This window comes from Rhodamnia argentea, chromosome 6 (genome assembly GCF_020921035.1).
Source record: "Rhodamnia argentea isolate NSW1041297 chromosome 6, ASM2092103v1, whole genome shotgun sequence".
Classification (NCBI taxonomy): domain Eukaryota; kingdom Viridiplantae; phylum Streptophyta; class Magnoliopsida; order Myrtales; family Myrtaceae; genus Rhodamnia; species Rhodamnia argentea.
The window spans coordinates 14,345,805-14,371,029 of NC_063155.1; the positions used below are offsets into that span (position 1 = coordinate 14,345,805).

Here is a 25,225-nt window from a genome sequence, read left to right on the forward strand (position 1 = left end):
AGGAGGGACTTATGTTGCACATGAAATCTCTTAACCTAACTCCCAGCTTGTCACATCACAATCACTCTGTGAACTAGCTTCTATGTCTAGACATTACCTTACAATATTCTGACGACAAGATATTTCTTTCTTGGCCTGGTTTTGAAGGTTAATTTTCCTAGTTTAGGAGATACAAGTTTACATATTGATGATCACGTCTTGGGGCACTTATCCGGTGGCATTGTCATATCCCCATTACTTCGAGGAATAGTCCATTGCATGTGAAAAATCTCGGTTATAAAAAAAAAAACTTATATATTGATATGTTTCTGCATGAATCATTAGCATCTTCTTATAGTGTTGCTATTGCTAAACTACTAGTCACCTCATTTCACAGACGCTGACTTTATTTTCCAGCCACTCTCTCTCTCTCTCTCTGAAAGTGCTCAAGCAAACCCCACCAAGGTGAATTCGGAAGGTCTCTTCCCTCTTTTCTTTCCCCTTCTTCTTTCACTTTTATTATTCCAAACCTCAAACTAAAGCCATGTAGAGAGAGAGTGTGTGTGTAAGACCCTTTTATTCTCCCTGTTCATTTTCGTCAACAACCTTTTGCATGGCAATCTATATGGCCATGAGATTTCATCCTCACATATAGATGACTATGCACAATCAAGGTTGCAACCAAAAAAAAAAAAAAAGTGCAAGAGAGAGAGATAATAATATTCCCTTTCTCCAGAGGGCATGCGTGGCCTCAAGCTAACCATCACTTTTTAGCCCTTAAAGGTTAAAGAGAGGCACACAAGGGTATATTCAAGCTACCCCCATAAATGATTGCATATCAAGCTATGCATTCCGGATTATGATGTAGGGTTTTTGGAGAGAAAATTATCAACAACAAAAAAAAAAAAAAAACCCCTAAACCTATGGTAATTGTACCAATTCAATCTATCTGGTTGGCCGATGCTAACACGAACTTGTTTAAATAGTATTTTAACATTTTTTTGAATTTTTGAATTTTGTCTTTACAACCAAGGAATCCCTTAGATAAGATGCAAAATGGATCTTGTTCTATCGTTGATCGGAGATTTCTCTATGAAAAATACGAATCGGTGTTTGAAGTTTTCTCAGCTTAGGGCTAGCAAGAAGTCTAGAGGAAAAAGAAAAATTAAAGAAAAAAAAATATAAAACATAAAAATAAATAATATTATTTAAAAAAGTCCATGTCAGCGTTGGCCAGTTAGATAGATTGAATCGACACAAATGCAAAAGATTTAAAACTAAATTGCAAAAAAAAAAAAATTAAAATCGAATTGGCACAATTGCAATACGTTTAGGACTTTTTTTGGTATTTCTCCCGATTTTTGGATGATTTTGATAGGAGTTTGCATTGAAAATTTTTGGCTCAATCTTGTGAACAATGGAATCCAATGTCGGTTCTTTTGATCTAAATCTTTTTCGATATCAAATTGGCTTTCGGGAGTGAGTGAGATTCATGTTGCTTTTCTTTTGGGATAAGATGAGATTTCTCCCTCGTGATTCGCCTTTAAGGCGAAAAAAGAAAGAAAAGTTCAGGTGGATGCGAGGAACAATCTTACTCGAGTTAGCAAAAGATTGAGAGTGTCAAAGCTTTAAGGTGCTTCATAAGTAGCATTAAATTACACAAGTTATCACGTAAGCCAACTTTCCATCTGTCCTTTCTTTAAGGTGCCTAATCAAAACTGGTATGTGCTTTTGGTTTCACTAATTATCGAGCAACTAAAGAGAGACTACCAGTGATTTTCTAAGGCTACATTTGGTGCTCATTATAGGACAAAATTTATCTTATCATGTGTTTGGGGGGAGGTGGGATAAAAGTGGATAAGATTTCTTCTATTCACAGTATAAAAATTATTTTTCTGAATAACAAACTTCTTCATAATAAAAAATAAAAGATAATTAAATTTAAACAATATTTCACTAACCAAAATAATAATTTTGTTTTTCCTTATTCTAATTTTCTTTATGTATTTAGTTTCTTTCTACTTTATAATATATAGTTTGTGTATATATATGTATATATATAGTATCTATATCATTACATATTTTAAGTATAATAGTATAGTTTGTAATTTTTAGTGAGAAATGATGGAAGGGAATAAAAGAATGATAAAAAAGAGAATTAAAATTAAGAAATAAATATTAAAAAAAGAAGAAGTAGAAGAACCCAAATTTTAAGTGAACATATTCAAACTTGAAAATGATTTTTCTAATTCTCGAAAAATGAGGGGGGCAATGAAATTTCTAAAAAAAATATATATCATTTTCATCTCCTTCTCCCGTATATCTCTAATTTCATGTTGAAATTTCACAACTCCTTTGTAGCTTTTTAGTTCATGACAAAACTCTACGAAAATGGCAAGAGAGTTGAAACTTATTATCCTTCTTAGCTTTCTATTCACGTCAAAAGTCTATGAAAGCATAAAGAGAGTAAAAAATCTACCTATGTAACTTTGTGATTCATGTTGAAGTTTAACGAAAGTAGTGAGAAAGACAAAATTCTTCATAGTCGCAAAAGTGAATGATTATATTTTCTCTCTTAGTTGATTTTGCAATGAATTATGAAAGATTCTTATAGTCTCTATTTATGCATTTTCAAATTCATTTACATTGATATGTCGTAAATACCAAACAACAAACAGAATATGATATGAACATATCCGGCTTTATTACTGCGACTCACCAAATAGTTGATAAAATATGACAAAATCCCTGAATGTATATCCTATTCTATTCAATTCTATACGGACAACTAAATGCAGCCTAAGGGTTACAAGATCGTCTAACCCCAATCGTGCGGCCATTTGTTGTCTCGCTAATTAACCACTAACTTAACTAATTGAATGAGGGTAGCTATAGAAGTACGACAACGGGTGAGATTTGTTGGGACACCAAATCTTTTCCCGAATAGAAACGCTTGTACATTGATCAATCTTTGACTTTGTAGCTTCCAAAGGAAAGATTGTATTTCCCTTGATACTCGGACTATTTTCCAATTCCAACGTATATACTTTTTAGTACACCTAATATCACTCGTGTGGCCAATAAAATGTATTTTTTAGCGCGATTGCTCGTCTTATTCTTAAGAAAACTAATATCACTCACTAGGGATGGTCGGTTCCCGGGTGATCCAATGGAACCAATTATATGTGCTTGCAATACATATTCACATTTTAAATATGTAGAAGTACCACTAATAATTAGGAGTTTAGATTATTTCTTTAAAGAGTTTATTAAAAACTAAAAGAAAAATAGTCCGTCCAATCCGGGTGGGTGGTTCCACCCCGGAAACCAGGAACTGGACCGGCACCTCCGAGAACCGATCCAGTCGATTCTTTTTGCACACTTCTATCGCTCACCTAACCCGAGTACTTAAGTTTCTCAAGGTCATTAGACCCAATCTTGGTCAGATGTAAGTTCCTTAGGAGATCGAGATCGAGATCGAGATTAGGGCTTGGGACAAAACAATGGTGACAAAAAAGCTGTTAACCTTTGGCAAGTTCATTACAGCTAATCTGGCAACCACATCCACTTTCAGCTGTTCACTTGTTCTTTATGCACTTCTTTTATATGGTTTATTTTTGCTCCAATGCATCCGAAACATGGTGAACTTTGCTCTTATTCTTATCATTATTTTTGGATTCGTTCGTTCACGAAAGACCCACGATGGGGCCACACATACCTTGTTCACGGGTTATTCTTCTGTTGCCAGATTCTTGCTTGCTGCTTCTTCACCTCTCTCTCTCTCTCTCTCTCCACAGTTGGGTTGCCTTCATGGAAATCATTGACGTTATTGCAAGTCCCTCGTACCCGTCTAACTTATTCTCCCTCTTGTCCTTCCTCTTTTCATGTGTCCTGCCAGGTTACACATGATTCATCTTTCTTGGTATCGAATATTGATCTCCAGGGTTCGCTCGAGGCACTCAGCTATGCTCGAGGGCTCACACGCACGCCCGAGGGAATTGCATGGTCGAGCTGCGTAGCGATCCAGAGTAACACAATAACCACGGAGCCCGATGCCGAAACTAGGATATATCTCGAAAATTCGGAGTCGTCCTAATGCCGAGAGAACGATCTACCATGGGGAGAAGAAATAGATGTACCTGGAGATAACAAACTCAAAAACCCTAACTTATGCACACTGTATACATTTACCTTGAACTCTTTTTCGTGACACCAAAAATTTCACACTTGTACCCGTGTGGCCGATTTGCCCTGAATTTATACTTGTGTGACATATCTACCATTATTATTATTTTTTTGTAACACCAAAACCCTAAACTTGAATCTATGTGACACATTTACCTTAGAATTTAGGATAAATGTGTCATGCGCCTACAAATTTGAGATTTTGGATATCATAAAGAAATAATTTGTGGTAAATATATCACACGGGTAAAAGCTTAGTTTTTTTGGTTTCACAAAAAAAAAAAATTCAACTAAATGCGTCACATGAAGACAAATTTGGGGATTTTAGTGTCATCACAGAAAAAATTTGAAGTAAATATGCCACAATGACTTCGATCTTGGCCCTTTTGTTTCTTGCTAATTCTGGGTAACTTTTTTCATACTAATTTCGAATAAAGCTTGTCGTGTCGAGATTGTCCCACTATTGACATGATGTTCTTTGTCTGATTTTGATGCTCTCTCCCTTTATTTATTTATTTATTTATTGTTTTTTTTTTCGTAGCATATCTTTGGGATGAAAAAGAATCGGATGCAGGTCAAACTCTTTATTTTTTTGCCGCGAATATGATAATGATGGGGGGACATTCATAAAGAAAATGATTGTGCATGAAAGTAATATGGACAAAAGACAAAAGGTACGACGTCCGATGAGGACATTTCTAAGGTGCAATATGATAATTTCGTCTCATTTATAGACAAAACGTGGGGTTTCTGATGTCATTATGCATAGGCTTAATTAGGGTTGTCAAATTAGATCTATGCACAAGATGTCTCTACAATGTGCGTACCTATATTTCGTGTACGAAATATAGCTCTGCAGATAACACCTTTCGGGGACTTAGCAAAATGATAGTTTAATACTTCTCCGGTACCGAATGAATAAATCCCGTCTATCGTGAACCGTCGGACCGGTCTCGGTCTTAAAAAGAATAGCATTTCTTCTACGTACTCAATTGTTAATCGTGCGACATGTCCTTTGGATCGATTAACTTCTTTTCTCGTGAAGTATGATCTCAAATTGCGCTTCTATTTTTTCGAGATGCCGCGTCGCCATCTTTAGAGAGTAAAGATTTTCTTACTACGGACACAACTAAATATGGTTGGACCTTCGAAGCATTCTCGTATTGGGTGTCAGCCCATGTGATGATACAGGATGGAGACTGACGAGAAACCCAACAAAAAAGAGCCCAAAAACAGGACAATGTGGGCCCATGCTCCAAGATACGCGTTACGCTCGAAATGATGGCCTCACGGGAAAGGCACAGCCAGCCACTCTCTCTCTCTCTCTCAAAATCACGAGAACTTGATTCTGCCACGTGCCTCTCTAATGCACGTGATTCGTCGTATCACGTGGAGTCGACTCGGGTCAATGGGTCGTATCCCCTAGGCCTAGATGGAAATAAGAACGTTACGAGTGGCATGACTTTTGTATGCGGCGTTAGCCTGATGCGCGACTTCTTAAAAAAACATCTATTTGAGTGTCATAACTTTCAAATGATCACTTAAATGCCATAAATTATATATATATAAAAATTCACAATAAGTGTTGAAATCGATCACTTGAGTGTTATGACGTCTAAAAAAAATTCACTGCAAGTACCATGCCACGTCGGATTTTCGACACTTGTGGCGAATGTTTTTCTTAAAGGGTTAATACCTCCCAAAATCTCCAAACCGATACACCTATGATAAATTTATCCCAAATAATTTTTTTTCACCACCGAAAATCTCATACTAGTATATCTATGATAAATTTACCTCGATTATTTTTCGTTAAATTTTACTACCAAATTATTGAGTTGAGTGGCACGTGACGGTTGATGTGCGTATCGGTTTGAGGGTTTTACACTCCATTTGTCATATATGTACCGATTAGAGATTTTTCGTGGCATTAATCCAATTTAATGAAAGCTAACGACCAGTAAATTTGTCACGGATGTATCGGTTTGAGGTTTTTCATTGGCAAAAATTTATTTTGGGGTAAATTTATCATATGTATATTAGTTGGATGTTTTTATGGTAAAAAAATTAGTTTGAATTAAATTTGTCACATGTGTATTAGTTGGATTTTTTTTATGGTCAAAAAATTATTTTGGGGTAAATTTGTCACATGAGATTTTTTTATGGACAAAAACAAGCAAGATATTCTTTGAGCGGGGTTACGCAAGGATCGGATAAAAACTATTCCCTGGTCGAAAAGATGTGCCTATGTCTGTACTTTGCTTAGGTCAAATTAACTCTAATTTGCCAAGGTATACCTTCATCATCGCTCGCACAACACAAGTCAAGCTCAGCCGCCTTCCCTTTCATTCTTCGGGTGGTTTGTGATCTTCCATGCACGGATTCAAAGCATAGAATCGAAATAGGTTATCATCCCGTACTGGTCTTCGATCTCTGACTCTATTCCTAGAGCTTTGGATGGACAAGTTGCCAAATGCAACTAAAATAGATCCCTCGGTTGGGGTGCATCACAATCAAGAAGTCGGACTCCATTATCACGACAGTAACTTTAAAAAGGTTCATACTCCTGCCAGTACTAATTTGGAGTTTTTCATGATATTAACCCCTTTTATTGAAAATTATGTCGTTTTAGTATTTTTTTTTTTTTTTTTTTAGAAGTCAAGGCATCTTAGCAATGGGAAAAAAAAAAATGCCTCAGCACTCAAATGGACGTTTGTTAGAAGCCGTTGTGCTCAAGTGAATGAGGAGAAAAAAAATATGATACTTTAGTGAACGTTGCACAAAAATTATGACATTTGCAATGTCTTTTTTTTTTTTTTGGCCTATATTAATTGACTTGCAATTGTGCTCATTGTTGGCTTTTTTATTTTGAATTTTTGAGATTTTAGATACTCTCAGAGTAAAAACTGACCGCACTCCCAAGTCAAACTGGAAGCTGGTCCTCCATGCTCGACTGTTACTTGTAGAAAAGCATGCCGAAATCAAGATTAGAGTCTAAAACATTGGTTAATAACGAAGATTCCGTTTGTTTTGTAGAAAATAAATAATTTCAATAACATTATCTTAAAATGATCCTTGTACCACTTGAAATAGTTTTAATAAAAAAATATATTTTCATTATTGATAACAATTTAAGCATAAATATTTTCATGAACAATGAAAATATTTTTCGCTCATTCGTTTTTTATAATCTATATAAGCGATCTTTTTTATGAAAATATTTTTCAAATTAATCGTTTTCTACAAAATAAACGAAGCCCTAATTTATTTTAGAGAATAGTACACTGAAAACACCAAAATTTTCATGCGGTGTTCCGTTTGGTGCTGACAGCTTTTCAAATGCTCATTTAATTCCATAACTTCCAAATTTTGTCACATAAGTAACTCCGGCGACTTTTCGTGTTGTAACTCCGCCATTAAGTTCCAAATTTACGACGCTCATTTAATTCATTAACTTTTCAAATGCTCATCCTATACTAGTACATCTATGAAATGTCAAAATTTTCATACGTAGCTTTCTTAATATTTTGACAGTTTGACATGACAAATTGAGTGTCACCAGAACCATAGAGGACAAAGCGTTTGTCTATAAGAGATGGGCAAGCAGTGGGATCATGCGATGCCTGAAGTCGAAGAGGACCATGAGAACCTGATGAACAAGGCAGCACCAAGACCACAGAGGCTTGTATGTGCATAGATCGAAACGGTCGCGCAATGCTGCGAAATCAGAAGAAGTTTCCTGCCCGATTTTTTTTTTCTCCTTTCCTTCGTTTCGTTTCGTTTCAAATTCCTGCATTGCGCAGAGGAGAAGTGCGAAGCCGGGGAGATCGAGAAGCTGTGAGAGCTGAAGTCGTCGGCGATTCATTGTCCATCAATTTCAATTGTCCCTGTGGCAAAAAGGCTACCGTATTCTGCTCACCCGGTACAAGTCCTAGGACAAGCGACATGCTCCATTTCCAGTAAGTCATTCATTTTAAAGCTCATCGTTTTACATACCTTCTTTCTGAAACAATCATTTCGTTTTTCTTTGAAAATCAGAGAAGAAGCCATCTCTCATTCATCTTGTATGCCAATACAGCAGAATAAGACAATCATCATAATAATCATCCAGACTAAACAGGAGACCATTTTGACGCAAAAAAAAAAAAAAAAACGGGTGACCATCAGTAAAACTGACTAAAGAGCATTGCCCACTATTTGTACTCTCTGCTGTGAAGAAGTTGGCGATGAAGTTACTGAATGTGCATGACAAAGGCATAAGGTTAGTCTGTGAGGGATAACAGTAATATACGGAGCACACTAGACGATCAATTATGCACAATGGGGGCGAGACAAGAAATAAAGTACTTTCAGTTGAAGCTTCTATATTTACCTTTGAATACTGTCCTTGACCCAATAAGGAAAGTTGCCAGACAGGTTACTGTAAGAGAGATCTCTGTTGCAGAAACCTGTTCAGTCAAATAGATTCCACAATGTCGTGCAGTTTAGTAGATGCTCATTGGTTTGATTCACTCACACATAAGCAAGAGAGCGGCATTGCTTTGAGGGGAGGGCTCCACTCAACTTATTACTTTCGGGAGACGTAAGCATGAAATAGGCATTATTTCATATTGGATAGAGCATCTCAAATGAGTTGGATAACTAATCAAAATAGAAAGTGAAATTGGTCTTCTGGTGGGACCTTTGCTTTCAACATTTCACTTTTTCTCTAACCTTTAGAAAGTGAAATTGGACTAATTTATGTGTTAAGCCTTCTATATTAATATACAAATACCAGTATCTTAGCATTTGAAGTCACCCCAAATACTTTCATCTTTTACGTGTGTTAGGAAATATTCAAGTGAGGGCAAAATAGTCTTTCATGTCTATAGGGTTTGCTTATAACTTTGTTATCTCTCTTTGGTTAATGATAACAATTATCTTCTCCTTAAACATGGTATCAGAGCCGGAGAAACCACCGTCGCTCTTGCCGTCGGTGTAATCACGACACCCACCGCCATCGCCATCCTCCTCCACCACAGATTCATTCATCGGCCTTCTCTCATCATCGGCAGAGAGACTCGCGACCCTCCCACACCACCGCAAAGAGCCACGCCACCCCCCACACCACTGTAGATCCCATCGTAATCCCCTCTTCTTCGTCGCAGATCCGGTTGCGACTTCCCCATCTCTCGCCAATAGAGCGCCAATCCATTCACGCCTCTCCTCTACTTGCGGATTTCTTTTTCGGTCGAGTTGCAGCATTGGAGTTTCCTACGATCATGATCTTGGACTTCAAGCACTTGCTCCTCCTTTGTTCTTGAGTTGTTCGGGTTCTGTTTTATGGACTGGAGTTCATGGAAGCTTCTAATTAGTCTGGTCCTTGTTGTTTCTTTCTCAACGGTTTGCAAACAATTAGTTGGTCCGATTGGTGTTGCTGTTTGTGATTATTCTCACGTGTCACTTGAATATGGTTATTCGAAGGGCTGGTGATTGTTTTATTTGAGGATTGGTTTTTTGCTTTGTTTTGAAGGAGACAAATGGAATCGAGTGGCTTGTGGTAATTATTTGTGGCTGATTCTGATATTGGAGTTAAACGTTTGATTAGCTTGACATCCTTTGTTTGCTAATGGCTGCTTCGGGGTCCTCTCCTGGTTGGCCACAATTGCAAGTGACTTCCGTCAAGTTAGATGGAACTAATTATGCATCTTGGTCTACAACCGTTGAAGTTTACCTCACCGCCACTAAACAAAGTGTTTATCTTAAATCTATGGTCCCTTCGGATGAGAGTAAAGTGCCTGGTTGGCTTGCCGGAGATGCAATGATCCGTACTCTATTGTGAAATAGTATGGATCCTAAAATTAGTCCTCACTTCATTCAATGCAAATCTGCTAAGGAAGTCCGGGAAAAATGTGCTTTACTTTACTCTGGCGAGAACGACATGACACGGGTGTGTGACACGTGGGAAGCCCCGTTTGATCTTCAACGTGGAAGCCAATCCTTATCTGAGCATTATGCTCGTTTCACGACACTTTGCAGGCAATTAGACACTTATCTTCCAGCTTCGAACGATCCAGTTGTTCTCGTCAAACGACAAGAGGATCTTCGAGTTATACTATATCTCAAGACCCTCGGATTTGAATATTTCTCCTTTCGCCAGCAGATTACCTCTCAGAGCTCCCTTCCTACCGTAGATGAGACTTTCTCCCAAGCTCTTTGTTCCACCCCTGCTGAAAAGATCACCTCAGTTGTAGAGACAAGTGCTATGATTTCTCATGGCACTAATGTACGTGGAGCTCACGGTCGTGGTTTTCGTGGTCGTGGTCGTAGTTTTACTCCGAGTGGAGGTCGTGGAGGCCGTGATGGAGGTGCTGGTGCTCGTGGTGCCACTATCTTTGGGGGTGGTCGTGGCTCCCGTTTTTGTACTCATTGTCAAAGGGCTGGACATATATAAGCTTATTGTTATGCACTTCATCCCGAGCTCCGGCCTAACTTTACTACCTATGCAAAGGCAGATGATTATCTCTTACAGACTCCACCAGACTCTACTAATATGCGGAATACGGGTGATTCTATTACATTGACACGTACCGAGTATGTTGCCTTGGTTCGGTCCCAACGGGTGACAAGTCCTTTAGCACCTGCTGCTACTCCGGCACAAACCTCAAAAGGTCATAGACTCTAGAGCTACTCACCATATGACTGGTAATTCTAAGTTGTTGTCTTCTCTTCGTTCCAAACCTCCTGGAATGTCGAATTTTGTTACATTAGCTGATGGTTCACAATCTCGGGTTAATGGCACTAGAATTGCATGTTTGAGTCCATCTCTTTCTTTGTCATCTGTCCTCCATCTCAAATCCTCATATAATTTAATTTTTGTTAGCTCTTTGACTAAAGAACTAAACTGTTCCATAACTTTTTTCTCTGCTCATTGTGTCTTTCAAGATCTGAGGACTAGACAGATGATTGGTGGGGGACACGAATCCAATGGTCTGTACTACTTTGACAAGAAGGTGCTAGCTGCTGTAGCCGTAAGAGACACATCCTCCGATGTGTTCCGGATGCATTGCCGTGTTGGTCATCCGCCTCCAACCACTCTTAGGCGTTTATTTCCCGAGTCTCGCCTCGAGTCTATGAGTTCTTTTCAATGTGAAGCTTGTCGGTTTGGAAAACACCATAGGATTTCCTTTCCTTCTCGCATCCGTAATCGTGTGTCAAGTCCATTTGAGCTGGTTCACTCCGATGTTTGGGGCCCGTGTCGTGTTCCCGATATTTCTGGTTTCAAGTACTTTGTTACATTCGTAGATGATTTTTTCTCGAATGACTTGGTTATTTTTAATAAAGGATTGTATTGAGATGTTTCACTGCTTTCGCCTATTCTATTTTGAAGTGCTGAATCGGTATCATACTTACGTTAAAATTTTGCGCTCAGATAATGCCAAAGAGTATCTTGCCATCACTTCTGGTTTTCAACATTTTCTTGATTCTCATGGTATTATTCATCGGCTTCTTGTTCATACACTCCCCAACAGAATGGTGTCGCTGAGCGTAAAAATCGCCATCTTCTTGATGTTGCACGCTGCCTCATGTTCCACATGCATCTAGCTAAAACCTTATGCGGTCATGCAGTTCTTACAGACTGTTTCTTAATTAATCAACTTCCAACTTTTGTTCTTCAAGGGGAGACACCATTTTCCATATTACATCCAGATCGTCCTCCCTTTCCATTACCTCTACGTGTCTTTGGTTGTGTTTGTTTTATGCATAAACTTACTCCAGGTATTGATAAGTTAGATCCTCGTGCGGAGAAATGTATCTTTCTCGGATATTCTCGAACTCGGAAGGGCTACAAATGCTACGGTCCTAATCGTCATCGTGTACTCGTATCGGCGGATGTAACATTCTTTGAGGATCAACCATATTACAATCCTCAGATGGAATCTACAGTGACTCCTGAAGGGGGCGGATGCGCCTTGCTGACACTCCCTCCATTCTCACTTCCTTCAGAACTGTCCACAGGATTTCATTTTGCTGACCGCACCTATCATCGACGTGGTACAGCTCCCACTCCAGTGGTACAGACTTCTCCAACACATGATTCATCTGTTCCCTCATCAGTTGCTGCACCATTCTCCGATCCTGATTTACCCATCGCTTCTCGGAAAGGTACACGTTCTTGTGTTGGCCGTCCTGTGGATCGTTATGCTCCTTCTTCCGGTCTTTCTTATTGTCTTCGTACTCGTCATCCGGTTTCAAATTTATTATCATATGATCGTTTATCTCCTAGTTTCTCTATCTTTGTCTCGTCCTTGTCCTCTATTTCTATGCCTAGTAGTGTTGCTGAAGCCCTTGCTCATCCTGGATGGCGGCAAGCCATGGAGGACGAAATGAAAGTGCTCATTGACAACCATACCTGGCAACACGTTCACCTACCTGCGGGTAAGCAAACCGTTGGTTGTCGTTGGGTTTTCACCATTAAGGTACATCCCGATGGCACTCTTGATCGTTTGAAGGCTAGATTAGTTGCAAAGGGATATACTCAAACATACGGTGTTGACTATGACGACACTTTTTCACCTGTTGCCAAAATTCCATCTGTTCGTGTCTTTATTTCCCGGGCTGCTCATTTTGGTTGGCTTCTTCATCAGTTAGATGTGAAAAACGCCTTTCTCCATGGTGATTTGACCGAGGAAGTGTACATGGAGCAACCACCTGGATTTGTTGCTCAGGGGGAGAATTTGGTATGTCGCCTACATAAAGCCTTGTATGGACTCAAACAATCTCCACGTGCTTGGTTTGGTAGATTCGGTGATCTTGTTATCAAGTTTGAATTGAAACGATGTCAAGTAGATCATTCGGTGTTTAGTTCCATCTCCTCGGCTGGTTGTATTCTTTTGGTGGTATACGTGGATGATATTATCATTACTGGTAGCAATTCAGATGGTATTCAACGGCTTAAGCAGCTTCTGCATACAAAATTCAACACTAAGGATTTGGGACGCCTACGATATTTTCTAGGTATTGAAGTTGCCTATTCACATGTAGGAATCAATTTATCACAACGAAAATACGTACTTGACATTCTTGATGAAGTTGGATTTCTTGGAGCAAAGCCGGTAGATAGTCCTATGGAACCAAATGCGAAACTTGACGCGGAACATGGAGAACTATTACATGATCCGGGAAAGTATCGGAGATTAGTGGGAAAGTTGAACTATCTTCTTGTCACAAGACCTAATATATCATTTGATGTTAGTGCAGTTAGTCGGTTCTTGAGTTCTCCTCGTACTACTCACTGGGATGCCGTGCTTCGGATTATCAAGTACTTGAAGGGAGTGCTAGGTAAAGGACTACTTTTCAAGAACTGCGGACATCCGAACACTATAGGTTTTTCCGATGCAAATTGGGCTGGATGTCCTACTGATAGAAGATCTACATCGGGTTCTTGTGTGTTCCTTGGAGGTAATTTAGTTGCCTGGAAAAGCAAGAAACAACATGTAGTTTCATGATCAAGTGCTGAAGCGGAATATGGAGCTATGGCAAATGTGACATGTGAATTGCTCTGGTTGAGGATGTTGCTATCAGAAATTGGTTTGTTAACATCGGATCCATCCGTATTACATTGTGATAATCAATCAGCTATTCACATTGCAAATAATCCTGTCTTCCATGAGCGAACCAAACACATTGAGGTTGATTGTCACTTTGTACGGGAAAAAGTTTAGAAAGGGGAGATCATTCTTCAACATACAAGGACGGAGGATCAATTAGCGGATATCTTTACTAAATCACTACGGGGGAGTCGAGTGAGTTTTCTTTGTAACAAGTTGGGACTATTTGATATTTACATCCCAACTTGAGGGGGAGTGTTAGGAAATATTCAAGTGAGGGCAAAATAGTCTTTTATGTCTATAGGGTTTGCTTATAACTTTGTAATCTCACTTTGGTTAATGATAACAATTATCTTCTCCTTAAACAACATGCTAAAATATTTCAGTAGAAAATTTGACGTGGCTTATTTTGTTGGCCTAAAGCCAAAATAAGCATTCCCTTTCCTAGGAGCAACAGCAAAATAAGCTATTGGGCTTCAAAATGAGCTGATTCTTGTAGGGAACGATAAGATATACGTCTTAGCATCTTTTATTTGTCTCAAAGAATTAGTTGCAGATGCTTTCATTAATTGGTAGATGTGCTCAAATTTTTCGTTACTACTGACAGATGGTGTAATAGTACCGTGAATATCATTATTCCTCAGAATTCTGCAAGCAGTCAAACTTATACACGTTAGATACCTCCGATGAAGTATAACTGAACGGAGAAAAAAAACTGGAAAGTGTCAAATTTGACTGAGGCTGCCTTACAAAGTTCTAAGATTCCTCATGTCATCCAGAAATTCTAGCGTAGAGATGCCATTAGAAATGTCCGATACTCTCCTAGATTCAAGTTACATATAAGGTTATCCAGAAATTAGCCATGTAGAAACAACAATAAGAAGAATAAAAAGAGAGCACTGGGTTAACCATGAACATGCTTACACTTCTTCTAAAGCGGTTTTTTTGGAAAAGGTTGATGGTATTGGACCAGCAAAAGAATTCCCTTGCAGCCTCCGGCTCCTACATATACAATTAGGACAAGATGATTATTGACTTGACTTCAGCAATAAGATCCAGCATATAGAGAACTTAAGTTCCATATCCATAAGGGTAAGAACAGGAAAAACGATAATAAATCAAACCATAACACCGTAAAAGGTCAGTAAGTTTGAACCAGTTCCCTACGAAGTAAGGGATGGAGCCCGTGAGATTATTGTCGGATGCCCACCTGAGGTTCAGAGAATATCAGTATGCCTGATTTCTATAATGACTTATGACTGACTGAAATATCCCAAGAGTGCACACAATTGGGAACAAAAGGTTTTATAGGCTTACAAGGTTTTTAACTCTGTAAGATATGCATAAGATGAAGGAATTCTGCGGCTGATTCCTGAGCTAGATAAGTGTCTGTCCACATTAAAAATTTCATGAAAAGCTGAATAGAGAATGTTTGTGTTTTCTCTTGATAAAATAAGATAAAGCAAAAATGGTGATGAAAGTAGAAGCAGGTGATTATATAACTGAAAAAGGAACCTTTTCCTCACTATAATTTGACAAGAAAACAGCAGATACCAACTTCATAACATCAGTGTACAACATCCACCCTTTATAATAGTGTTGGCAAGCAAGAGGAGAACACAGAGGTCATAGGGGAGAAATGGAGTTTAAGAAAGTATACACATATTTGAATTAGAGTGTTTCTAGTTCAAATCTATGGAAAAGTAGCAGCTGACTCTTCAACTTACTCCAGAGAACATCACTGATATTTCCATCATCATAGCATGTGTTTTAATTTAAGCTAAGTGAAGATCACAATTTAAGAGAACCAAGATAAAAAGCAACAAAAGTTGGAAGACAATATGCAACTTCGTCGGATAACAAATTTTGAGAAGGAACTACACATCATGAATTCCAAGAAGACTTGGAATTCTTGGTAGATTGTCGCGACCTAAAAATCAGATTAATGGATTATCAGGTTAATTAAATCAACTAACCTAATTCGGACCCTCCCAAGTCCTACTGAATCGCAACTTAGGTTTATTCATAAGAAAATATTTAATTGGAGCCACCACTAATCATTTACGAAAGGTTGATTAGAAACCTTCATAAAATAGAGGGAGAACTATTTTATTTTTGCGCACAAGAGAAAAATGGGTTCGGGGACTTGGTTACGCTAATTGGAAAAATTAGCGCTCTTTCGGTACCAATTTCATGAAAAATCATTTTCGATTGATCAATGTGATTTGAATGATTTTGATTTTTATGGAAAAATGCAATATGAGACCATATATTATGTGCCCAGAGGATGATTTTTGGTATTTTCGTTAATAAAAGAAAACATTCAAAAGCAATAAAAAATCTAAACAAAATTAAACAAAAATGCCCATAATATACCTTTAATTTTCTATTTTTTTGAAAATCCTCTCATTCCTAAAGATCTCGGCTAGAGCGAGATTTTATCCGCTAGATCCTCGAGGATTCGAACCAGTATGCGGATATATGTATAGAAAAACATCCCTTTCGACAAAGGGCAGAACACAAATTTCTATAATAAATTACCATCCCACTTCACGAGATCGTGGCTAAGGTATGTGATTTATTTTTCCGATGGGTCTAGGCACATAGAGGAGCATTTATTATGGGCATGTTTGTTTAATGATGTGCAAATTTTATAACAAATCAAAACAAGCAAGCACGACAAAAATAAGATAAAATGAGTCCATTGAGCTTGAATTTTCGAAAATTCAAAGAGGGGTGGCCGAATATGTGAAGTGAGGGCCCACCTTTCTTCATAAAAAAAAATCCAATTCATTTTTTGAGAAAATTATCTTTAAGGTTGGAAGATTGTTTTACATAATTCTCAAAATTTTCAATTTTTATCCACTCAAGTTCAAACTTTATCCCCAAACAAAATATATTCAGATAATCTACAAGAGATAAGATTAGATAATGCACCCAACTAACACAAATATCACAGATAATTATTGAGGTTAGCAAAGCTTTATCCACAACATGAAGATAAGATAGAATCAAACCATGGATAAAGCCTTCCACCTAATCAAAGCAAAGATCAAAGTGACGCTCGTCCACTACAATGCATTATTTGGCCAAGAGATGATTGTGAAATAGTAAAAAGATTTTTGCATCATCAATTCAATTTTCAGTGCTACCATGAATTTGATTAAAAAAAGTTCAACCTTTCTTTACTTTCAATTGCTAATCAAGTATGTTCAAGACATTGTAAGAACATCAATGTAAATTTCCAAGCAAATATGCATAGATTAACAACCATAAATTTAGAATAATTACCTTTTCAACGTCAAATTTCCAGCACATATCCAAGCTACGAATCACGCCCAAAACAGTCCGCCTTTAGGCCCGTTTCGCCGCCAAAATATTCCGAAAGATCTAACGCAAGTGATAGAAAGGTTAGAGCTTCAAACAACCACAAAAGGTGATCGATCAACCTCAAAACGTTGCTGGACAGCAGTAAATTGTATCACAAAACAGCCGCTAGACTTGGACCTGAACGCGATGGAGAATTGCACTCGAACAGAGGAGAAACCAGCCACCTTTTAACCTCAAGTGCTGACCAACAGACCTTTTAAGATGCATGTGAGATTCGCAAAGCACTGGAGAAGAGAAAACAATAAAAAAGGAGACGGATTCACCGTTTTTGTCCAGTTTCCTTCACACCATGGACGAATATTAAGTACCTCTGTGGATTTGCACAAGGAATTCAGCCGCTGACCTCTCTTGCTCTTTGGATTGCCGAATTCTCATACCTCCTCTCCAATGCCTTGTGTGACGAGCTCCTTATATGGACTTTAGCGCACCAATCCTAATCGAGATAGGAAATAATTGGGACCATAGGATTAGTATTCCTAATGCGAGTATGATTGCTTTTTGACCATTGAATTTCGAGTTTCCGCATCTACTAAAACTCTACCCAAAGCAAAAGTCCTAATTTAATCAATTTTTTTTTCAAAATTTGAAGAGCTCAACCTATCTAAACTTCATCAGATTTTTGGGTAAGGCATGTGATGATGGAAGTGGCCGAGCATATCCTCATTCGTGGGCTTGAGATGCGGTCTTAAGCCTGATTGGCCTTTAATTAGTTAAATGATCATCTAAAGGCCTTATAAAATAAACCAAATTGAACTTGAATCAAGGTCCAAACCTACATGTGAATTTCGGCAGCTATGTATCTATGTCCCATTCGAATTTTCCATTCAAATTATGGGCTCATCTTGAATTCTCAAGCTAAAACTAAGGCTTTTTCTAAATAACAAACATTTAATCGAAAGCCTTAATGATTAAAACAAGCTTGAACGAATAGAATTACGCTCAAGAAATAGGTCCATTCAACACACCCTGAAAGTTCAATTAAAAATCTTAGATCGAGTCCGATCCAGCCGCCTATCAAGTCAAACTCAATTGATTCATCATGACCCTAAATACAGAAGATGCGACTGACAAAAACAAAAATAAAAATAAAATGCAATGCATGAGGGTTATTTTTTGTGAGAATTTTGATTAATTCTCATTTTATGCTTAAATAAATGATTTTGCTAAAAATCAAAATTTAGGTATCAACATAGATAACCAGAGAAGTTATTTTCTGCAAATGACCTGCAACAAGTGCAAATCTCAAAAGTCGTTTTGTTCAGATGGATCTAATGGAGCAAAAGAGAACGACGAATGAACTTGTAGTCCTTCTAACTGGGGGGCATCTAATTGAACACAGTAGTAACTAATGGGGAAATAAGCAAAGCTTCCATTGCATATCTACAGAAGCATAGACAAACTAACGCATATGCAATCATCATAATATAAAAAGGTCAATTACCATTTGCCAAAACTTGCATACCCCTCTGGCATTATCTTCTGTCTGTTTACAATAACTTTCTGGCAGAATGCACACTTTGCTCATGATGATGCAAGAGAAGTCACTATAAAAATAAACCTAGCTTAGAATAAACCAATCTTTTAGCAGTATATCACTTATAGATCTCTTATAACAGGGATGGTCGCCCAAACACGACACTGGATGTCTCCTCCGCAGCAACAGACTATATCATTTCACATTCCTCTTGAGTTTACAAAAATTGAGCTCTACAGTATGCAACTAAAAGAATGTACCGACGTAGATTATTTTCAAGGAAATCCTAAATTCTCAAGATTGACAACTAACACATGCATTAAGAAACGGAGTATAAGCAACTCCTTGACTACATCTATTGTTTCTTCGTGGTCAAGGTACACTCGAGTCACATCAAAACATTGACAGACGAACATCAAGTCAAGCTACAAGCATGACTTACAGTACTAGCAGCTCAGTAAGATATCCGATCTCGTGCGGAAGCTCCCCGGATAACTCATTGGCATTAAGGCTCCTAATAACAGTAGAATGTGGCAATAATTAAGGAGAGACCAAAAATAACCTAACATCATAGAACCATGAAGAACAACCCTTCAATCAAATTATATTGTTCATGTCAGTGATGGATGTCACAGTGAGGGAATTACAAGTATTGCATGCGACTCAGATTGCCGACCTGCGCCGATATTGATCCCGTCAAGAGATTCAGACCCAAGTTCCTGATGAAAATCAGTGAAGATTGAGATCTTTCGGACATTTATTTGTGCGACAAAACGAGGAAAAAAAAATTATATGAACAAAAGCTCGTGGATCTTCACTTTAATCAAAACATTTATCCCTCTACCGCTTCACTGTGTACGATATCAAGCTCACAGGAATCCGTGCTCGCCGACACAAGCTGACAGCAGGTGTTTCCCTGCCGCTGGTTTCGACTAGAAATCAGGCTGTCACAATGCGGTCCGATGAGCCGGCGCCATTCCGTCGAGCTTTTCCCATCCGCAAAACTCGCGCACCGGAGACCACTCTCCGTGGCGCCTCCATCGTGATCTTGATGATGCCGGCGAACCGGCCCATATCGTTATGGGGATGATTCGAACCGGATTATTTCGGTCATCGGACTGGTCTAGACTTTTGACTTTGGTTGGAGGGGAAGTGGAAAAGTTAGGAATGTCCTATTAGGCAATCTTAGGCAATGAGAATAGCACTTTTCAAGCCATGACGTCATAACTTTAAGAAAAATGGGAGAATTGATTTATCGAGAGCAGGCATCAAAAGTGTCATAACTTCTCATTGATCAGCAATTTCGTTTTTTTATTTGCGATTGAAAGTGGCGCCTAATCCAAGGATCTTTACTGGAACTTAATTTTGACCTAAATCGTCAATCGGGTGCAAGGAAATGGCTCAAACCATGTCAGTCTATAAGATTTTTAAAAAAATATATCATTATCCATACAAGTCACATTGGACGATTCTATATTAAAACAGTGTCACTTAGGATTTTCAGACAAAGAAAATTGGCGACATCACTTAAGGGAGCTTTTTTCAAGAGTTATGCCATTCAAATGATTACTTGAACAAATATGGCACTAAAATGGGTGTAGTATGAAAATTATAATAAGTTAGTTTCCTTTTTGCCATAATCTTTCATCTCGCAAAATGTGATCGCACAATCAGCTCAATAATATCATTTCTATGTTCACGTATGGGAACCAGTCTCTTGTCATTGCTCATCGTAATTAAGGTTCATGTTTAAGGCGACGTACGGCGGGTGAATCAGCTCCGTGTGTTTCGCGAAAAATGAATAATTTAAAAATATATTTTTCAAAAAATAATCGTTTGAAATAATTAATCATTAAAAAATATTTTTATTATCAATTATCAATTTATGTTTGAATATTTTCATGGAAGACATAAATATTTTTTGTTCATTTATTATAAACTATATAAGTAGTCATTTTCAAAAAAAAATATTTTTAAAATTATTTATTCTCGCGAAATAGACGAAGGCCCAAGAACTTCCCTTATGTAGCTCGTCTAATAAGTCATGAGTAGGCCCAAGAACTTTCCTCGCCCCGTATTCCATGCTAGAGAGCGAAATACTAAATTTACTTCTTTATCTTTTGTTTCATTTTTCTTCATTGTCGTTCAATTTTTCCTTTCTTTATGAACTTAAATTGCTAAAATGTGAGCAAGATGCTAAGTTGATAATACCGTGAGACTAAGGACATGCATGACAACGATTCTGAATTCTATTCCTCGAAACAAAAAAGGATGAAAACCTATTTGGTAATGTACATGATTATGATTCTAAAATTTTCTTATTCTACTCCCGGAAACTTTTTTGGAGGAAAAATAAGAATTAAAAAAAAAAAAGTTGATTCTTTGTTCCGGAGTCACTTTTAAGAAACAAGACGAATAAAGTGAGAAGGCTCCAACTTTGTTCCGCCTACCGCCGATCACCGCCGATCGCTAGATAAAAAGAAAAATAAAAAATAAAATAAAAATAATTTTTTTAAAAAATAAATTTTAGTAATAAAAATAATAATTTTTATTGAAACAGAATAATTTAATAAAAATATATATTTTTAAAAATAATAAAAATAATTTTAACAAAATTAAAATAAGTTTTGAAATAAAATTTAAAAAAATTTCTCTAGATTTGTATTGCATTCTTAACAAATTATAATAAATAAATATGCCATAATTTGGTTAAATATAAAAGTGTTTAAGTAATACGAGTCGGATCTTATATGGGTTTGGTTAAATATTAAAATATTTAAGTGCAAATTGCATATTGCGCTTATGTTCTTTTTTATGGATTTTGCATATGTCTTTATGTTTCACGAAACAAACAAACTGATTATGTATTATGCATGATCCGTATTCATTTTACATAGGTTGATTTTGTAGTGAAAAGACGTAATTATTTGACTTCAACAAAAAACATGGGAAGAGAAATTGTTCGTAAGAATAGAAATTCAATGCAGTTCCTAAATGCATTTTTGCTTCATGAATATAAATTTTGTGCGGTTACCAAATGCGTTCTGATTCTATAAAACTTGTCCAGGGAATAGAATAAAAAAATCAATTCTAATCGGAATCACTTTTTCGGATCATAATAGTCGCCATACAGGCCCTAAGTAACAAAAAAAATTAGTAAAAAGGAAGCAAAACAGGCAAGAATCATACAAATATGTTACGATCGCGGGCCTCTCACGAGATCTTGGAAAGGGCTCGACCCTCGCCTGTCTTAGAGGACAAAATAAATAGAAACAAATAAATATTTTCTTTTAAAATTTGTTAAAATTGTCCACAATGTTTTAAGAATATAATTTTTTAAATAAAAATTATAAGAAACAAGTTTTCCTAAATTGGTGACAATACCCAACCCACTTATCTTACAAGTTTAAATGTTATATTGCATTCAAACCATCGAATTAAGTCTACGTAACACACATTTCCATGCATACCATATAAGTGTGCTTAATAACTAAATTGGTACAAGAGTCATTGGTACTCACAGTTTAGTTATATAATAGGTGGAACCATTGTCACAGTAACATTCGCATTTGATGTAGCGCTAGTAGCCGGCATTGTCAATGCTGGTCACAGTGAGGCAACGCCGCTGCATGGTTCTTGCTAATGTTCCACTCGTTAGGTGCAGCCAGGTCCCATTGTTGGAATGCACGGTTCAAAGCTTTCACTGTGTGATTGATTAACAAGCACGAAGCAGAATAACTGTTTGGACTTCCACATGAAGTTCATGATGGTAAATGGAGTTCAATACTAGGCCAAACCAATCGTGTTTAGTGTCGCCCCCAAGTAAGTCTATCTCATACGTAGCGGAAACAAGCCCGATCCTGAAGCAGATATGATATCCCCAACATCAAGCTCTCTTGGCTAATTTCAGGGGATTGCCTTTTAGCTTCCAGACTCAATCTTGAAGCTCAACCCTCAAGATGCAAAACATTCTAATCCACAGATTCTACAAAGTGGCAAGTGAAGAGCATACTGAACCATACCGTACTACCAAGTTAACGGAATGATTCTAGAAGCCTAGGAACCATGCTTGAATGAGAAGAAAAGAGGAGAATTTAGGGACTCATCGTAGAGGAAACTTCATACTGATATTAGAGGGAGGCTAAATCTACCTCAATACATGATACAAGAGGCCTTATATGAACAAGGGAAACACATCTGGATACAAACTTTGAATTCGCAGATCCACCAACACTACTAGATAACGGCAGTACATGAATGAACATGATCAAACAACTTTTGACTACCAAAGGGCCAATTATGGAAGAAAAGATACATACATTTAGTTGACACACATATGGCCGACATGCCTTATAACTTATAATTGAACCCTTCTTCGGTGTTGTCTTCTGAGCTGTCCGACCTGTCCGGGCCATCCTTTTGCCTTCGATAGGTACGCCAAAAGCGTTATTATTCTTCCTTTTCTCCGGATAGGATGTCCTCTTGTAAAATTGGGTCATGGGGAATTGGCTGATATAACCTGTGGCGATAATTTGGTGGAGCGATTAAGTTGGAAGGAATAACCGCACATGGGATGTAATTATTGTCCTCAGAGCTCTATGCATAAGGATCTTGAGAAAGTGGTCCTATACACGGATCCCGGGAATCCGTATCCATCAAAGATTAGCTTTACTGGCTCTGATGAAAAATTTCTAGAGCTTCTTGGGTGGCCACGCTTGTGTGGCTCTGGTCCCATGAGATGTCATCTGTATCTGATGGCCATACTTTTGGAGGAATAGTATGATTTTCTTGGCATAGGATTCTCTGGAATTCTCTGTATCGATGAGGAATAGATAAAATACAACTTGGGAAGGTCATGTAAACACGAGCAATTTTCCAATTGTGTTGAGGCTTGTGCGTGGTCGTTCCAAGCAAGCTTGGTTCGGATCTCACATCTCCGGAAGGATCGATGAATGTCCATGGTCCGTGAAAGAGCATGGCAATGTGTCTCTCAAATTATGGTCTTCCCACACGCCTTTGAATCTTGAATAATTCTCTCCAAGTGCTAAGTTATTGAAACCATAGTAATATATCAATCATGTTCTTTTGGTTGGAGTAATCACTTGCAAGTGCTCTGGACAAGACTCCGATAGTCTTCTCGCTTGGGAACTCAATAGATACAATGGACAGATTGAACATGTACCAAAACATCCATTTTAATTCTTCCAAGAAATCCTTGTCAAGTAACTATTGTAAAGGATGAATGAATGGATATTCGGGATGAAGACCACTAGGTTTCAACATCAAACCTCCATAATCTCTAAAGACTTAGTAATGGTATTGCCAAAGGCAATGTTTGAGATTGGGGGTGAGTCGATTGATCCGAATCAGGTTTGGAATATCCGGAGGATATTTGTGGCTATTCCACTGGGTTTCTCTCATATCAACCATATAGAATGTGTCAAGCATAGATTCCTTTTGTACAAACATGTTGATAGAATGGTCTAGATAGAAAATCTGTAAGAATATTTTTATTTCATGCAAGTTGCTTAGTGTCAAAGTAATATTTTGAAAACCATTTTGCCCACCTTAGCAACCGAGGATGAGGGATTTGCTTCTGTTTAAATTTAAGCATCCGAGGAAAAGAGGATATGTCCATTTCTACCAAAAAATTATGTCTAATGAGATGGAACTCAAAATTCTTGATTCCATATTTCAATGCTAGGATTTCCTTGAAAGTGGAATTGTAATGGATTTCTGCAGAAGTGAATTGTCCACTTTTGTAAGCACAAATGTGGCGCTTACCATTAATTTATTCAAGGAGAAGGGTTGCCTAATACTTGTCACTTGCATTTATCTGCAGTATTCTTTTGCCAGTAGATGGGATTTGCAATGGAGGAAGGTGTTGCAACATCTCTTTTAAATATGCAATTGCTTGAGTCTGCTTTGGTCCCCGTAGAGGTGCATTCTTTTTCTACATCCTTTGAGGCGGATGGAGTGCCTTGGAAATCTTTGGGATAAAATTTCAGAGATAATTAACTATCCCAAGAAATGTTTGCACCCGCTTAACTGTTAGATCTTTTGGGGAGAATTTATGTAATTCCTCTGCAATATGGGGGCTTAGACAATAAGTTCCTTCTTTCAAGCGCATTTCAAGAAACTCTATCTCTTTTTTGAGCAATGATCATTTTCTTTTGGAAAAGCATGATGCCATGCTTTTAGACAATCTCAGCAAACTAAGAAAGGAGCTTACAGTGAGATTCTTCAACAGCAATGTAGAGGAGGATGTCACCAATGTAAATTTGATCGTTTACCAAAATTGACTGAAAGATTCTGCAAATGACTTTCTAAAAAAGGGAGGGAATAGTTTTAAGTCTAAAAGAGACAAGCGTCCACTGAAAATGCTGGTTGGGAATATAATCTTGTTTTCGAACGATCTTCAAGATGGATACCCAATTACCAAAATGCCGCTTTAAGAACAAATTTAGAATAGATCTTACCCCGGGCAAGGATGAGGAAAAGAGAATTTTTATGAGGCAAAGGGAATTTATCATTTTGGAGAAATTGCTTCAAGGGCTGGTAGTTAATCACCAACCGGAGTTTGCCATGGTTTTTCCCCGCTCGTTTG

At 37.7% G+C, this 25,225-nt stretch overlaps 3 protein-coding genes across 3 annotated transcripts; 1 reads left to right on the forward strand and 2 right to left on the reverse strand.

Moving 5' to 3' along the window:
• Positions 1-8,191: 8,191 nt before the first annotated feature.
• Positions 8,192-8,801, reverse strand: LOC115748453 (probable LRR receptor-like serine/threonine-protein kinase At1g56130). Its single transcript, XM_048281224.1, has 4 exons — positions 8,681-8,801; positions 8,537-8,599; positions 8,319-8,399; positions 8,192-8,276 (listed from the first exon to the last, which is right to left on the reverse strand). The coding sequence occupies exons 1-4, from the start codon at positions 8,752-8,754 to the stop codon at positions 8,222-8,224; spliced, it is 273 nt and encodes a 90-aa protein (XP_048137181.1). The 5' UTR covers positions 8,755-8,801; the 3' UTR covers positions 8,192-8,221.
• Positions 8,802-10,084: 1,283 nt separating this feature from the next.
• Positions 10,085-10,597, forward strand: LOC125315497 (H/ACA ribonucleoprotein complex subunit GAR1-like). The gene has a single exon (XM_048280655.1). The coding sequence runs from the start codon at positions 10,085-10,087 to the stop codon at positions 10,595-10,597; it is 513 nt and encodes a 170-aa protein (XP_048136612.1).
• Positions 10,598-14,127: 3,530 nt separating this feature from the next.
• On the reverse strand, positions 14,128-22,186 carry LOC115748354 (probable LRR receptor-like serine/threonine-protein kinase At1g56140). Its single transcript, XM_048281222.1, has 8 exons — positions 22,140-22,186; positions 19,266-19,337; positions 19,061-19,132; positions 15,072-15,143; positions 14,893-14,964; positions 14,679-14,750; positions 14,505-14,576; positions 14,128-14,417 (listed from the first exon to the last, which is right to left on the reverse strand). Exons 2-8 carry the CDS (start codon positions 19,274-19,276, stop codon positions 14,231-14,233), a joined length of 558 nt encoding a protein of 185 aa, XP_048137179.1. The 5' UTR covers positions 19,277-19,337; positions 22,140-22,186; the 3' UTR covers positions 14,128-14,230.
• Between the last annotated feature and the right edge of the window lie 3,039 nt (positions 22,187-25,225).

Bases quoted from the DNA above. Each gene is read 5' to 3' on its own strand.
- LOC115748453 (XM_048281224.1), bottom strand. From the start codon at position 8,754: ATGCTTACGTCTCCCGAAAGTAATAAGTTGAGTGGAGCCCTCCCCTCA. The intron at 8,600-8,680 runs GTGAGTGAATCA...TTTCTGCAACAG, and splicing joins TGCCGCTCTCTTGCTTATGT to AGATCTCTCTTACAGTAACC. The intron at 8,400-8,536 runs GTAAATATAGAA...ATGCACATTCAG, and splicing joins GTCAAGGACAGTATTCAAAG to TAACTTCATCGCCAACTTCT.
- LOC125315497 (XM_048280655.1), top strand. From the start codon at position 10,085: ATGACACGGGTGTGTGACACGTGGGAAGCCCCGTTTGATCTTCAACGT.
- LOC115748354 (XM_048281222.1), bottom strand. The intron at 15,144-19,060 runs GTAAGTCATGCT...TAATGTGGACAG, and splicing joins CTTACTGAGCTGCTAGTACT to ACACTTATCTAGCTCAGGAA. The intron at 14,965-15,071 runs GTAAGCCTATAA...TCTGAACCTCAG, and splicing joins CTTACAGAGTTAAAAACCTT to GTGGGCATCCGACAATAATC.